Genomic DNA, 12,762 nt, shown 5'->3' on the forward strand with positions numbered 1-12,762 from the left:
TAANAAGTAGCTTACCNAATCTTAGGGAAAAATAAGNTNTAGTGGGGAAGTTCTATCTNAAAAGNANAAGAAAACTATNAGGTGTAAGGGTGNAAAACGCNACCATTNTCCCTCAGACCCTCGGAGAGGAATTGCCTCACACGTGCTCTGATTGGCTAGATCGCTTGCGCACGGTACCTTCCTTGGCAGAATTTTATGACAGAATTGTATAATATTCATAAAGTGAGAGGCGAATTCCTCAACGAGGGTCTGGGGCACCTGAGATAACGATTAATGGTATTATTACATTAAGGCTCTTAGGCTAGATAAATAAGCAGCCGAAATGGTACACATATAGAGCCACCTCGCCCAGAAGGGTTCACACGAAAGACGCAACCGTTGACATACAAAAAATGATATCCCTTCCCCTGGCGAAGTCCTACGATAATTAGACCGTGCGCGGAACACCAAAATACTAGAGTTATAAGTACGCGTATTACCTCTATAGATTCAATAATATATTGTCACACAGGAACGCAGGTGTATGGCGGTGTGTGAGGAGGCTCCATAAGGTGGACGAAGAATGAATCTATCCCTCACAATTCGTCCTATGGTTATCGATAAGATCCAACACGATAGAACCAATCGGATTAAGTTTGGATGTTCGTTTGTTATTTTGCCAGTGCACGGATCACTTTCTGGTAGGACGCTACCGTTGCATGGATATACAAGCGATGCTATCACGTGATCGCGGGAAATCCCCCCAATACCAACATATATTTAATCAACCATGCCTTTTAATTGTACTTCCAATGGTGTAGGTTTTATTTTATTAACTTAGAAAGTAGAAAAACCCTCTCTATAGCCATAGCTATTATCTTACTTTAGGCTCTTATCCCTTAGCACGTCAATTCGGGTCCAACTGTTATCGATAAGATCCAGTCAATCGATCGAGCTGCACTCAACGCCCGTACTCAGGAATATGAAGCTTTTGATGGAGGCTAAACACCATAGTATTTTGATATATAAGCTTATTCTTTAGAGCTGAGTCGCTTAATATGAGGTGTCTAGCACTTATCTTTTATATAGAAATTCTAGCACGATTAGAAGGCATTGCGGTGGGTGTTATTGAATCCCGTGCTCGCCAAAGGGTAATCACACGAATCCAAACAACGCGTATAGTCGACCTCGTTGATCTAATTGGCTAATTCTTATTGATAACGAATGGACGAATTTTAGCGGGTTAAGGAATACTCACGAATAGCCTTAAGCGAAGCACGTGACGCGCATGTGACGCGCAGGGGCTTGCAGGCGAAGCTCGGCGACGACTTTCCTTGCAGCATCACTCCGACCACATCACGGCTTCAACATGGCGCCAGCCGCTCAGCTGGTCGAGTCGGCCATGTCAAGCTTATTTCGAACCTCCAGCAACCGAATAGGGACACTATCAAGGCCCGCCATTGCCGCGCTATCAACTCCACCAACTTCTCGCCATCCATCTCTCCTCCCCATCCGGCACTTCTCTCAGTCTCCCCAGTCATTCGCGCAGACCACGGGCAATAGCCTCTTCTCTCTCGCTTCGGCCACAGGAGTTGGTAGCTCGCCCACATCCTACTTTCAGAGACAGTCTCTTCCTGCGAATACCATCATCCGCTTCGTACCACAGCAGACGGCATGGATAGTTGAGCGCATGGGGAAGTTCCACAAGATATTGCAGCCCGGATTCGCCATCTTGATACCGTTTCTGGATCGGATAGCATACGTCAAGAGTTTGAAAGAAGCAGCAATTGAGATCCCCAGCCAGAGCGCAATCACGGCGGACAACGTCACATTGGAATTAGATGGCGTATTATACACGCGAGTATTCGACGCATACAAAGCTAGGTACGGCGTTGTTTTCTGATTACGTCCTGAAGGTACCCTAACTAATTTACCATTCTATGAAGCTATGGGGTCGAAGACGCCGAATACGCCATCTCGCAGCTCGCCCAAACAACCATGCGCTCAGAAATTGGCCAACTCTCGCTCGACCACGTGCTCAAAGAGCGCGCTAACCTCAACGCAAACATCACCGCTGCCATCAACGAGGCTGCCCAGGACTGGGGCGTCACCTGCCTGCGTTACGAAATCCGAGATATCCATGCCCCGGGGCCGGTTGTCGAAGCTATGCACAGACAGGTTACTGCGGAGCGAAGCAAGCGCGCCGAGATTCTGGAATCCGAGGGTCAGAGACAGAGCGCGATCAACATTGCTGAGGGAAGGAAGCAGAGTGTGATCCTGGCGTCCGAGGCGCTGAAGGCGGAACAAATCAACATGGCCAGTGGTGAGGCGGAAGCAATCTTGCTGAAGGCGCAAGCAACGGCTACGGGTATTGATGCGGTGGCAAAATCCATTGCGCAAGGCAAAGGCGCGGCACAGAACGCCGTTAGTTTGAGCGTTGCGGAGAAGTACGTGGACGCATTTGGCAAGCTTGCCAAGGAAGGAACATCAGTTATTGTTCCTGGTAATGTGGGTGATATTGGAAGTATGATTGCCAGTGCAATGGCGGTCTACAGAAAAGTCAATGAAGGACAAGCTAAAGCGATGGCTACTAAAATGTTAGGCGGAGGTACCAGCGCCTCGACCCCCGGAATCCAGAAGATTGAAGAGCTCGAGAGGGAGGTGGAGCAGGTGCGGACTACGACAGATGACGTAACGAGCTCTGTACTGGATAGTTTCGACAAGACAACGAACAGGCATTAGGAGAGTTCGTGGCACTAAAAGGAATTTGTAGAACATTACTTTGTATCAATAGATGAAAACACCACCGCTCATATTCGGGTAGGTATTCTTGATTTTTGAATCAAGCATACAACTTGAAACCCTCACATTTGTTCATCGCTTTTTTTTATACACTTCACTCTGAAGACTATACCCCATTTACCCCTCAACACCTCACCTAAACAACTGCCTCACGACCTCCTCGATTAACATAGCCACCTGTGCACCATCCTCCCACACAAAGTCGTGGGTCCCCTTGATTTTCTTGACCACAATAACCCGCTCCCCCTCGCCCCCACCCTCCCTAGCCCATCCCTGCCTCTTCAAAACCCCCTCCATGGCTTCCACCTGCTCCCACTCCACTAATTCATCCTCCTCACTCTGTCCCAGTACAATCAACCTCACCTCGTGCCGACCATATGTACCCTTAACCGGACTCGCCCGCTCCCAAACGTCCCTCTCCGTCCCAAACGCACCCTCCAGAATCTCCACATACATCTCCTTGACCCCGGGCTGGCTATGATTCCTCAGCAGCAGCGGCAAATCGTAGATACCCTCCAGCAGAACCAACGCAACCGGCGGCCGAACGTGGGCAGAAGCCGGAACACCACCCAACCCAATGCCGGCCAAGCGTTGAAGCAGCAGCGTTGCGCCGCACGAATGCCCAATACCGACCCACTCATACCGCGCCGCTCCATCCGCGCCTGCATCGCCTTCTACCGCATCTCCGCCCGCTGACCCACGCCCGACGCCGTACGTGCTCCTCAGCCACTCGAACGCGGCATCGACGTCCCGCACGTGTACCGGGTGCCGCACGTTCCTGCTCTCGTCGTGCGGATCGCTAGGGAAAGTCGGGTGCGAGTCGTAGGGGCTGAGTCTGTAGTTGAGGCTCGCGAAGCCGGCGATGTGGGCGATGGAGGCCGAGGGCGGGAATGCGGGGGAGGGGAAGAGGTGCGCGAGCGCGGGCCGCAGCTGGGAGGATGTGAGCTCCGGGTCGCGCCAGGCGCCGCCGTGGACGTAGCTGTGGGCGAGTGAGTTTTGGGTTGAGGTGGGTGGGAGATACGCGTGGGCTGCGGCTCCAGCAGAGCGCAGACGAAGTGGGCGTCGGAATTGGCCTTACATGATCCAGACGGTGTTTGTGGGCGAAGATTCCGTAAGTGGGCGGGGGAGCCAGATGTCGAGGGTTTGGAGGGGGGTAGCGGGGGAGGTGTAGGGGATGGAGGGGATGTGGTGAGGGTGGGATTGTGCCGTCATAGCTTGATCAAGTACTTGATGCAGTCACGCGAATGTGAGAATCAATGTGATGAGAGTGAAATGGTCTTATTACCACAGCCTTCCTAGACATATATCTAGGAATCGGCAAGGAAGATAGAAGAGCCGCCAGCAAACGTCTATCTACAATGCCAGCCCCACCGCTACGCATTATTGTACAGAGGTATCCGTTCCTGTTCCTGTTCCCATATCCGTCTGTCCCGGTATTGTACACTTCTTATTCGTACAAGGCCTTAAGTCTACTAAAGTCGCGGCGAATATCATGCCCAAAAATGCAGCATGGCTTATTCCACTTCATCTCCCCATTGGTTCGACCCCTTTTTTTCCTGTTTCCCTTTCGCCCAGACCCCTCTCCACCAAGGATCTCCGATTTCAGCGGCAATCTTGCGCGCCCGTTCCTCGTGCTCGGAGTCGAGCTCGAACTTCCGCATCCGTTCCGCGATTCGCGGATCTAGCACGATGTCGTCTAACCACACTCTTTCCCCACCATCATCAACTTTTCGCTCTCGTACAGATTTGTGCCACTCTGCTTCTTCATGCTGAAGTTGTCGCTGCTGTTCCCATTGGCTAGCGCTATCGTTCGATTCCTCGCCGGAAGGTAAGGGGTTGCTCTCAGGATTAAAGTGCGATTCTCCAGGGCTACCGTAGGGCTCGTATACTGCAAGTACAGCAGCTGCGGTTTGCCGGCCGATGTCGTCTGCAAGGTGTCGGCGGTTTAGAAATCGATACATGCGGATTGGCGTATTAAGGAACCCAAGGAGGTGAGGAAAAGGTATCGTAGTCGAAGGTGGTAACTCAAGCGGGCAATTCGGGGAGATTACGGAGGTTCCATAGGAGGCGGTGGTGTTGAATGGAGGCGGTTGCTTCTTTTTAGCGGGTTTCTTAGATTCTTCCTCTGCTGGTTTCTCAGCTTCCGGAGTAGCTGGTGGGGTTACAGGAGCAGTTGGGGAGGCATCATCAACAGGCGTCGAGGCCGTGTCCGTACTAAACTCAGTAGAAGTCGGTTGTTCAGGAGCGGTAGTTTCTAGTATATTGGAGCTCGTAGCCTCCTGCACGGCATCCGTCGGTGATTTAGGAGGATCCAACGGCCCTAACCACCCCTCGTGCAGGCCCCTGATATATTCCTTCCACGTATTCCTCCCAATAATTATGTCTCCCGCTGGCCCATCCCAGGCCTTCACTCCTGATTTCTGCCGTGTTTGCGCTAGCACCACATCCAAATCTTCCTCCAACGGCTCCGCCGACTCCTCCCCCCTCGTTTTCCTCAACTTCCGTATCCGCTCCGCCAACCCAGCTCTTACATCGCCCTCCATCCGCCCCTCCACCGCATCCCAATCCAACGCTGCCGCCACGAGCATCGGCTTCACGTACTCATGGAAGTGGTCGCGGGCGGACATCAAACTGTCAGCGGGGGGTGCCGATAGGTATATCGTGACTTTCCGCGGCATGGTCTGCGTATCGAGCGGCTCCTGCGCAATGTGCGAGACCAGCTTCGCCCATTTCTTCTGCACACGTTTTTTCTCCCGCCGGTCGTACACCAGCGCCGCCGTCCAGGAGCCGGTAATTGCGAGGAAGATCATCCAATTGCGCGATGGGAGCCGTGGCCGGAAATTGGGGAGGCCTAGTCATTGTGAGCTTGGGAATTGGAATTTTGAGAAAGAGAGGACGGCACCCATCATCTTGAACACTGGGTTGGGGGGTCTGGGAGGTTTTGCGGCTGCTGGGCCCGCAGAGCCTGCAGGTTTGTTCTGCGAAGCTGCCGCATCCTGATCTGCCATATCTGGGGGATCGCTGGTGGTGATAGGGCTGGGATAGCTATAGAAAATTCTTGGAGATATGAAAGTTCGGCTTTCTTTGGGAGCAGGGCCTGCTCCGAAGGATTTCGACCATCCGCACAATGGCTTTCTCTCATTCTGCAAACCCGCATCTATGCAATGATTTCCAACATTTTTACGCCTGGCTCAGCCGATACCGAGAGGCCCGCAGACGGATCGGCTCGAGCTATGAATTGGCTCAGCTCCTATATCATTCTAACTGAAGTCGAATCCTTCTCATCAATACACCCAACGAAAGCCCCTGGAATATAGACTCTCTCATTCAATTCGTCAATAAAAGCAAGTCCAGGTGCACCAAATGCCCAGCGTACCTTGGTCGCTACCAAGACAACAACATCATCAGATTTCATAGGTTCCAAAGGAAAAAAATAGCCTTTGGCTGTGGAAACATATTCCGAACTTCCTCTAAACCCCATAGTCTGGAGAAAAGTGTAAGCCAAATGATGCAATGGCAGTTGTAGTTGCGTATTGGTGGGTTTGATCCGTTCCCTAACAAATCTTTCCCCATCCTCTTCGATTGGCGACCTCTGAAACGTCATCATGAAGTCCAAGTACAAAGCACTTCCTTCTTTATGACCAGGTTGACCCGCACCCCAGCCGGGCCAAGGGAGTATAGATGGTAAGTCCCCAGCCACCGGTCGCCAGCGTCTCATGAAGGCCGGATCGCGCTTCGCAGCCGAGTAAATAAAAGAGTAATCGCCCTTGCTCTCGCATAATACCATGAACGCTTCGCAGGGGTCTATTGTGCCAGAAAAATCTGCGACAGTGGTGCTAATCGCGCCAATCATGGCATAGAAATGGTCGCCCGGTCGGCTCGAGGTCCTCTTGTCCATGTTGGACATGACCTGCAGCGCGGACCGCTCCTCATAGCCTGCAATCGCGTAATCCCCGATGAGGTCCTGGAAAGCAGAAAGGCGCGGAAACTGCTGCTCCTTGTCGAAGTTGGAGCCTTCTAGGCGGGATAGCGTGTACCCCACACAATTCATGAAATGGTCTCCAGCAACAAGAGCGCCATGTGGCCCTTCGCAAGTAATGTATAGTTCCTTGCTGTTGACAGCTTCTTGATACGTCCATGCTCTGGATATCCAATCCTCTTTCTCTAAATTATGGAGGCTGTCATGGTCAATGCGGTGCGACTTGCTCATTTGCTCGAGCGCCGTCTGTGCTCCACTTGAGAGTACGACGAGGACTTCTTCGGCCAGAGAGTAGATGTAGCCCATACTTCCCAAGCAGCGAGCCCGCTCTTGCGGCTCTTCAGGGACGGAGAGGGCGTCTATCCATACGCGCTTGCAGGACGGTCGATGCTTTATTGCAGTAGCTAATGCTGGCAGTGTCCGATCGGAGATATCGAAATTAATACGGAGCGGGCTAGGCTCTCGCCCAGGCCCCCAACTATAAGAAATGCAGGTAAACACAGGCTCCATTACATCGTCTGCTTCAAGATCATGCGGTTCAAGTGCCCAATGATATCCTTCAAACTCGAAGGAACTAGATTTTGCCTCAAGATCTGGAACCAAGAGATAGAGTAGCATCTTCGGATGATATTGAAACGGCCACTGTTGTTGTGAGATGGGGGAAAGCACGATAGAGGAGTGTAGGAGTAGCAATAATAATACAAACCTGCACATGACCAAATTGAGGTGGGGTGTGATCGCCAGCCACAAAAATGGGGAGATGCTCAATTGTAGTGCTCACATCAAGTGATTCGCGTACAGCACTCTGCGACGAGAGCAAGATAAGTACAGCTGCGGGCCGCTTTAAATTGTGCTGAATATGTTTTTAAGGCCTCATACATGATAACGTAGGTAACGGGGTTTTGACCGCTCCCTGGATTACCTAAAGAAGTATACACCGCTCCACAATCGACTTTCTCAGCTACATACTTTTCCACGCCTTAACTCTACCACCAGTCTACCCATGCCTCGCTGGCCTCAAGCACTAGATGCGGAGGACCGTATACAAGCTGCTCTTACTGCCTGGCGAGCAGGCAGCTTATATCGCAGCCCCCAAGCCTGCGCGAATGCCCATGGAGTTCCTCCTATTACTTTTTAAAAACGACTCCAAGGCAGCCATGCAACGTTGAAACAATCAACTGCGGATGAGCTTCAAGAGTCCTCTACTGCCGCCGCTACGGCTGCGGCTCTTGTCAAACAACTTCTTCTCTTAGGCTCTCGACGTGCTAAGGGATAAAGCTAATTTAAAGTGCTACGTACAGCAATCGGCGCTATCCATGTTAACCTAACCAGCCCTCAGCTCCATCCCTGACTACCGAGATGTCAGGATGCACATGCACCTTCCCGACTGCCTTCCGTCCCGATACCCATCCAATACTTCATTAACCCTCTCCCATCTAGCCCCTCGACAACTTCATATCCTAACGGCCTCACGATTCCCTCATCAATCTAACTAGGAAGATGCTTCCAAAACCACACTCATAACTCCCGATGCACACGTCCCGACCCAATCGAGAATTTATCCTCAAACCCTTCCCTTTCCCTGTCACACTCTCCTCATCGGCCACCAGCGTCCCCTTCACCCTGCCTAAAAGCAGCCTAACCTCCTCTCCATTCACCGCAACCCGCCCCCCACCACCGCTCTCACCCTTTCCTCCACATTTTCCGCATGCCGATCAACGACATGCGTCGCCCCAAGCTCTCTATCAGTAACTTCACATTCCACTCCTTCGCCGCTGCTACAGCGACAATAATCCCGAACCCTGCTACGTGCGCAAACTACACGCCCATCCTCCGGCAATTCGCTCCCGCACCCAGCACCACGACTGCATGCCTTTCCGCCCTAAACGCGTCGCGCTCCGCCGGCGGCGCATACGGCGGCGGGACGCCGCAGCCAGACGCATGGAACAGCGCAACGAATGCGGCCATCGCATTCGTCGGGAAGGTCGCGACGGCATCGTCGGTGAGCGAGTCGGGGATGCGCGCCGCGAGGTCCGCGTCGACGAGCGCGTACTGCTGCAAGCCGCCGCGGTCGAGGAAGCCCGCGCCGGTCTGGCTGAAGACGTGATCGCTGGCCGGAAGCGCGAGACGGCTGTTCCGACGCGCGTGGCGGTGCCGGCGATGTCGTTGGCGAGGATGTAGGGCGCTTTGTCGCCAGTGAAGAGGCCCTCGTCGCGGATTTTTTTATCGTGAGGGTTTACTGGGCTTGGGTTAATGATGGGAGAGGCAGGTATTGGTTTCGATGGAAAGCGGAAGGGTAGAGGGACATACATCCAACGCTGATTACTTTGACTAGGATTTCGTTCTCTCGTGGTTCAGGGATTGGCCATGTGCCCAGAACGACTGGATGGCCGATGGCTTCTACGAATAGAGCTTGTTGAGACATTTTTAAGTGTCGACTTCCACTTGGTCTTTCCTAAGGTAGGTGCATCTTTAAGTACCTGCTGCTTGAGCGGGGAAAGGTACTTGTGGTGCAGATTCTCGATCATTGAACCGAATCTAGATTTTCAGAGCAAGTCAAGTAGGTGTGATTGGAAGTATAATGCGAGAAATAGAAGATAGTCCGTCACGTCTGTGGAGGTTACTCTTCGATTGACGTTGCTGCATCTCTCGAATGACAAAGTAGTAGCTTCGAGCAATTTGAAGTCTCGTTCAGGCCGAAGCTGCCAAGATAAGTAAAGAGAAGTACCTCCATGGAGGACCAACTAGACTTAGAACAGTTTCACCTGGGCTATGGGGTATTGACTGTGGGATATAGACTCAATCAGTTAGGAGTGACTATTAGAAAGTTCTAAGATTAAATTGATGTCCGATGAGCTACCTACAATAACGAAAACATAAAGAAACATTCACTCGTACCCTAGGCAAGTAGGTATCGTGCATAAAAAGCAATTCTAGATATCCACACATGAATACTTCCGCTTAACCATCAAATGCCAGCCGACATTTCCACCTAAACACCGTCCCATGCCAATGCTGCGCTGAGGCACAACGCAAAAATCCACCGTATCCTTGATATATCATAGCTCAGGCGAAGCCATAATGCTCTCCGAAATTTCCTCATAACTCCTAACCCGAGATTCAAACTCTTCCTCGATCGAATCTGGATCCAAAGTCCCCACAAACGCCCGCTTGATAAATGTAAACCAGATAGTGGTCTTCCTGTGCTTCCCGTGCTTCCCGTGTTTCCCGTGCTTCCCATGCTTCTTCTTCTTCTTCTTCTTGTCCTTACCCTTTTTCTCTGCATCAGCGTTGCCATGCTCCACCTCTTCCTCTTTCTCGCATTCATATTTCTGTTCCTCGAGAAATTCTTGCCCTTTCTGTTTATATTCTCCAATCCTACGTGCCAAATCCAGGTAACTCCTTACCGTTAGGTCTTGAAGTTTGAATATCTTATCATCCGTAGTATTATACTCGACTTGATACCTGAACTTCTTCGGATGCGGTTTCCGGTGTTTGCTTTCCTTCCCTTGATGTTTCCCCTCCTTCCACCTTTCGGCACCAATCATTTTATGCGCATCAACAGGACCAGATTCCTGATCCACAAAGTCGTTGTTAATGTGCGTAAGATTAGCGAAGTATTGAGCATATCCAGTAAGAGAGAGAGTCTGGGGGGAATAAGCTGGACCTGGCGGAGCAGACTTTGAAGGCGGAGATGGAATAACGAATTTGTACTTCTTGGGCTTCTTGACATTTCCCTTCTCCTCTCCGCCTTTCTTCTTCTTCTTAAGCTCAACGGAGCCATCCAGGATCGGTGATTCGCCCTTGAACAGGACTTGAGGGTCGTCTTGAAAACCACTAAGAGGAGCGTCATCAGGGATAACGAGGTCTTCTAAGCCAGTAATGTTGTATTCAAAGACTCGCAGGGTTGGAAAGTAGTTTGGAACAACACTAGCCGAGATGTGAGATACGCTGAATCGCTCGCCCCATGGACCACCAATTTTATCTAAGAAGCTTCCCTTGTCTCCCTTGCCGCCTTTCTTCTTTTTGTTGCTCCTCTTTTGGCCACGCAGTGATTCCAGAATCCATTCCCAGGTGGACAGTTCATTTCCCCTACCATCCGTGTATTCGGCCATTGATGGCGAACCGGGTGGAGATGGAAGCTTAGCCCATTCGTCGCGGAGATCGATCAGATAATCGGATGCAGAGGCAGTTGTTATCTCCCCATCTTCGAGCATGCTTACACGGGTATTCATAATCCCCATCTTGCCTGTTTTTGTATCTTTACCAATGTCCTTGAAATCTTGAAGCATGAAGTGATCGATGTTCATATGTCCATAGAGAGACCCAACGATGATATCTCGATATTGCTGCATCCATAGAGAGTATTTTTGCCAACACGTTTCGTCCCAGCTTAGCTTATTATCTGTCCGCGCAGGGGGCACGTGACCCATTAGGATAGCCTTCATGCCTCTATCGCGGAGAAATTGTAGCTGTATTCGTAACCAGTCCATGTGTTCGTATCCGGGCTCTGATTTGTCGGCACAGCCATCCACAGCTGAGTTCGAGTCGAAGAAGTATCTGCCGATCCATAAGTAACCTGGCCATATGTCCACTGACTCTATGCCAAAGCTTTCTTGTGACTTACATCGTGTTCATGCTGATGACCGCCAGATTGTTGGGAATCACCTCCACGTAGAACCAACCGCCCCTCTGGAACTGGTGCCTCTGCGCCTCCGGTATGAAATTCCTCCAAATTTTCAAGTATTTCAGCGTCCATTTATTCGGCCCAGCCTTGAAGATATTGTGCGGCATCATATCATTGTTGCCAAACGTCGGAACGATAGGAATGGTAAAATCGTTTGTAGGGTCCGTGTCGTTGATGTTGTCGTCCTTCCCAAAAACCTCTGTGAACTTGGTAACCAGCAACTCATTTTGTTCCACGATCTGCTGCTCGCTCCGTGGAAACTTCTCATCGTTGTCGTGCCGCGCCGAGTCCCCCGTCCAGATCACGAAGTCGATAGTGCCCTTGAGGTTCTCCTCGATCCATTGGAAAGTCGCATTGACAAGGGATGTCGGAGTATCACAGTTGGACGTCTCTGCGCCATAGACTCCCGCGGGCCCATGTCCTCGGTGACAAGCCGCTTCTTTCTCTGTGGAGGAGTATGTCTTGTAGAAAGGATCGAGATGAAAGTCTGGAGTAGCCCGTCAGTGTTTCCCCCTTCGCACATGGTGATCCGAGAGTATTGCAGCACTGAAGTCGACGTACCAGTTATGTGCAGAAATCTGCCATTTAGCTTGCGGCCACGTGAAAGTGGCTGGGCCTTTATCCTGGCAGCTGTACCTGCGCCAACCTGCGGGGCAGCATTGCAGCATATGCACCAAATCGAGAGCGCTAAAACCAACAGCGACTGCACAGAAGCCATCCTGAGAAGGATGTCAAAGATGTTAGAGGCATCCGGGATAAGAGGAAGAATAGGAGGACATGGCTGACCGGCGCTGAGTGTTTAAAGAAACGTGGGAGGATTTACAGGGAGGAACAGCAGCTGGCTGGCAGCGCGCACGCCCCTTGTTGACTGGTTAGGATTTCACGTTTGTTGCGTCGCTGACGCGATGATGGACACGCCTCACCACATCCTCTGCCACACTCCATCACACCCTCCACCATACCCTCATGCACAACTCGGCGTCAGTGGGAGCTACTGGGGGCTAATAAGCACGCAGCCCAATATCAGCTGCTGGCCTAGCATGGGAAAGAGATAAGACTCGCGTGATACACTGCTTCATCGGTATTATTGCTTTTGGAATTTGAGTTGGCTCTTGTGAAAGTCTGCCTACTCAAAATTCCCTCTAGCACACTCTAAGGAACTCTAAGGCACTCTAAGGCACTCTAAGGTATTCCGAGGGGCAAGGGGATTCCCAGAAGCTGCAAAAATGTATGCATCCTCTATTGGATAACCTGCGCGTGTCTCGCTTGAGAGTAAAATAGCCCTAGTGACAAGGCAAGCCGCCTGTTCATGTGT

The 12,762-nt window shown here is 51.3% G+C and overlaps 6 protein-coding genes across 6 annotated transcripts; 1 reads left to right on the forward strand and 5 right to left on the reverse strand.

Moving 5' to 3' along the window:
* Positions 1 to 1,348: 1,348 nt before the first annotated feature.
* K441DRAFT_588978 (uncharacterized protein) lies at positions 1,349 to 2,721 on the forward strand (the record flags this gene model as incomplete). The annotated part of the gene is made up of 2 exons (XM_067644738.1): positions 1,349 to 1,863; positions 1,926 to 2,721. 2 exons carry the CDS (start codon positions 1,349 to 1,351, stop codon positions 2,719 to 2,721), a joined length of 1,311 nt encoding a protein of 436 aa, XP_067497913.1.
* A 192-nt stretch (positions 2,722 to 2,913) lies between these two features.
* On the reverse strand, positions 2,914 to 3,993 carry K441DRAFT_588877 (uncharacterized protein; the record flags this gene model as incomplete). The annotated part of the gene is made up of 3 exons (XM_067644727.1): positions 2,914 to 3,431; positions 3,483 to 3,760; positions 3,860 to 3,993. The coding sequence occupies 3 exons, from the start codon at positions 3,991 to 3,993 to the stop codon at positions 2,914 to 2,916; spliced, it is 930 nt and encodes a 309-aa protein (XP_067497914.1).
* A 302-nt stretch (positions 3,994 to 4,295) lies between these two features.
* On the reverse strand, positions 4,296 to 5,789 carry K441DRAFT_690623 (uncharacterized protein; the record flags this gene model as incomplete). Its single annotated transcript, XM_067652397.1, has 2 exons — positions 4,296 to 5,632; positions 5,684 to 5,789. 2 exons carry the CDS (start codon positions 5,787 to 5,789, stop codon positions 4,296 to 4,298), a joined length of 1,443 nt encoding a protein of 480 aa, XP_067497915.1.
* Positions 5,790 to 6,031: 242 nt separating this feature from the next.
* Positions 6,032 to 7,270, reverse strand: K441DRAFT_588920 (uncharacterized protein; the record flags this gene model as incomplete). Its single annotated transcript, XM_067644735.1, has 1 exon — positions 6,032 to 7,270. The coding sequence occupies one exon, from the start codon at positions 7,268 to 7,270 to the stop codon at positions 6,032 to 6,034; it is 1,239 nt and encodes a 412-aa protein (XP_067497916.1).
* A 947-nt stretch (positions 7,271 to 8,217) lies between these two features.
* On the reverse strand, positions 8,218 to 9,185 carry K441DRAFT_700581 (uncharacterized protein; the record flags this gene model as incomplete). Its single annotated transcript, XM_067653259.1, has 2 exons — positions 8,218 to 8,967; positions 9,071 to 9,185. The coding sequence occupies 2 exons, from the start codon at positions 9,183 to 9,185 to the stop codon at positions 8,579 to 8,581; spliced, it is 504 nt and encodes a 167-aa protein (XP_067497917.1). The 3' UTR covers positions 8,218 to 8,578.
* Positions 9,186 to 9,576: 391 nt separating this feature from the next.
* K441DRAFT_621363 (Endopolyphosphatase) lies at positions 9,577 to 12,288 on the reverse strand. The gene is made up of 3 exons (XM_067645968.1): positions 12,009 to 12,288; positions 11,388 to 11,934; positions 9,577 to 11,320 (listed from the first exon to the last, which is right to left on the reverse strand). Exons 1-3 carry the CDS (start codon positions 12,163 to 12,165, stop codon positions 9,820 to 9,822), a joined length of 2,205 nt encoding a protein of 734 aa, XP_067497918.1. The 5' UTR covers positions 12,166 to 12,288; the 3' UTR covers positions 9,577 to 9,819.
* Between the last annotated feature and the right edge of the window lie 474 nt (positions 12,289 to 12,762).

This window comes from Cenococcum geophilum (genome assembly GCF_001692895.1).
Source record: "Cenococcum geophilum 1.58 unplaced genomic scaffold K441scaffold_68, whole genome shotgun sequence".
In the NCBI taxonomy this organism is placed as follows: domain Eukaryota; kingdom Fungi; phylum Ascomycota; class Dothideomycetes; order Gloniales; family Gloniaceae; genus Cenococcum; species Cenococcum geophilum.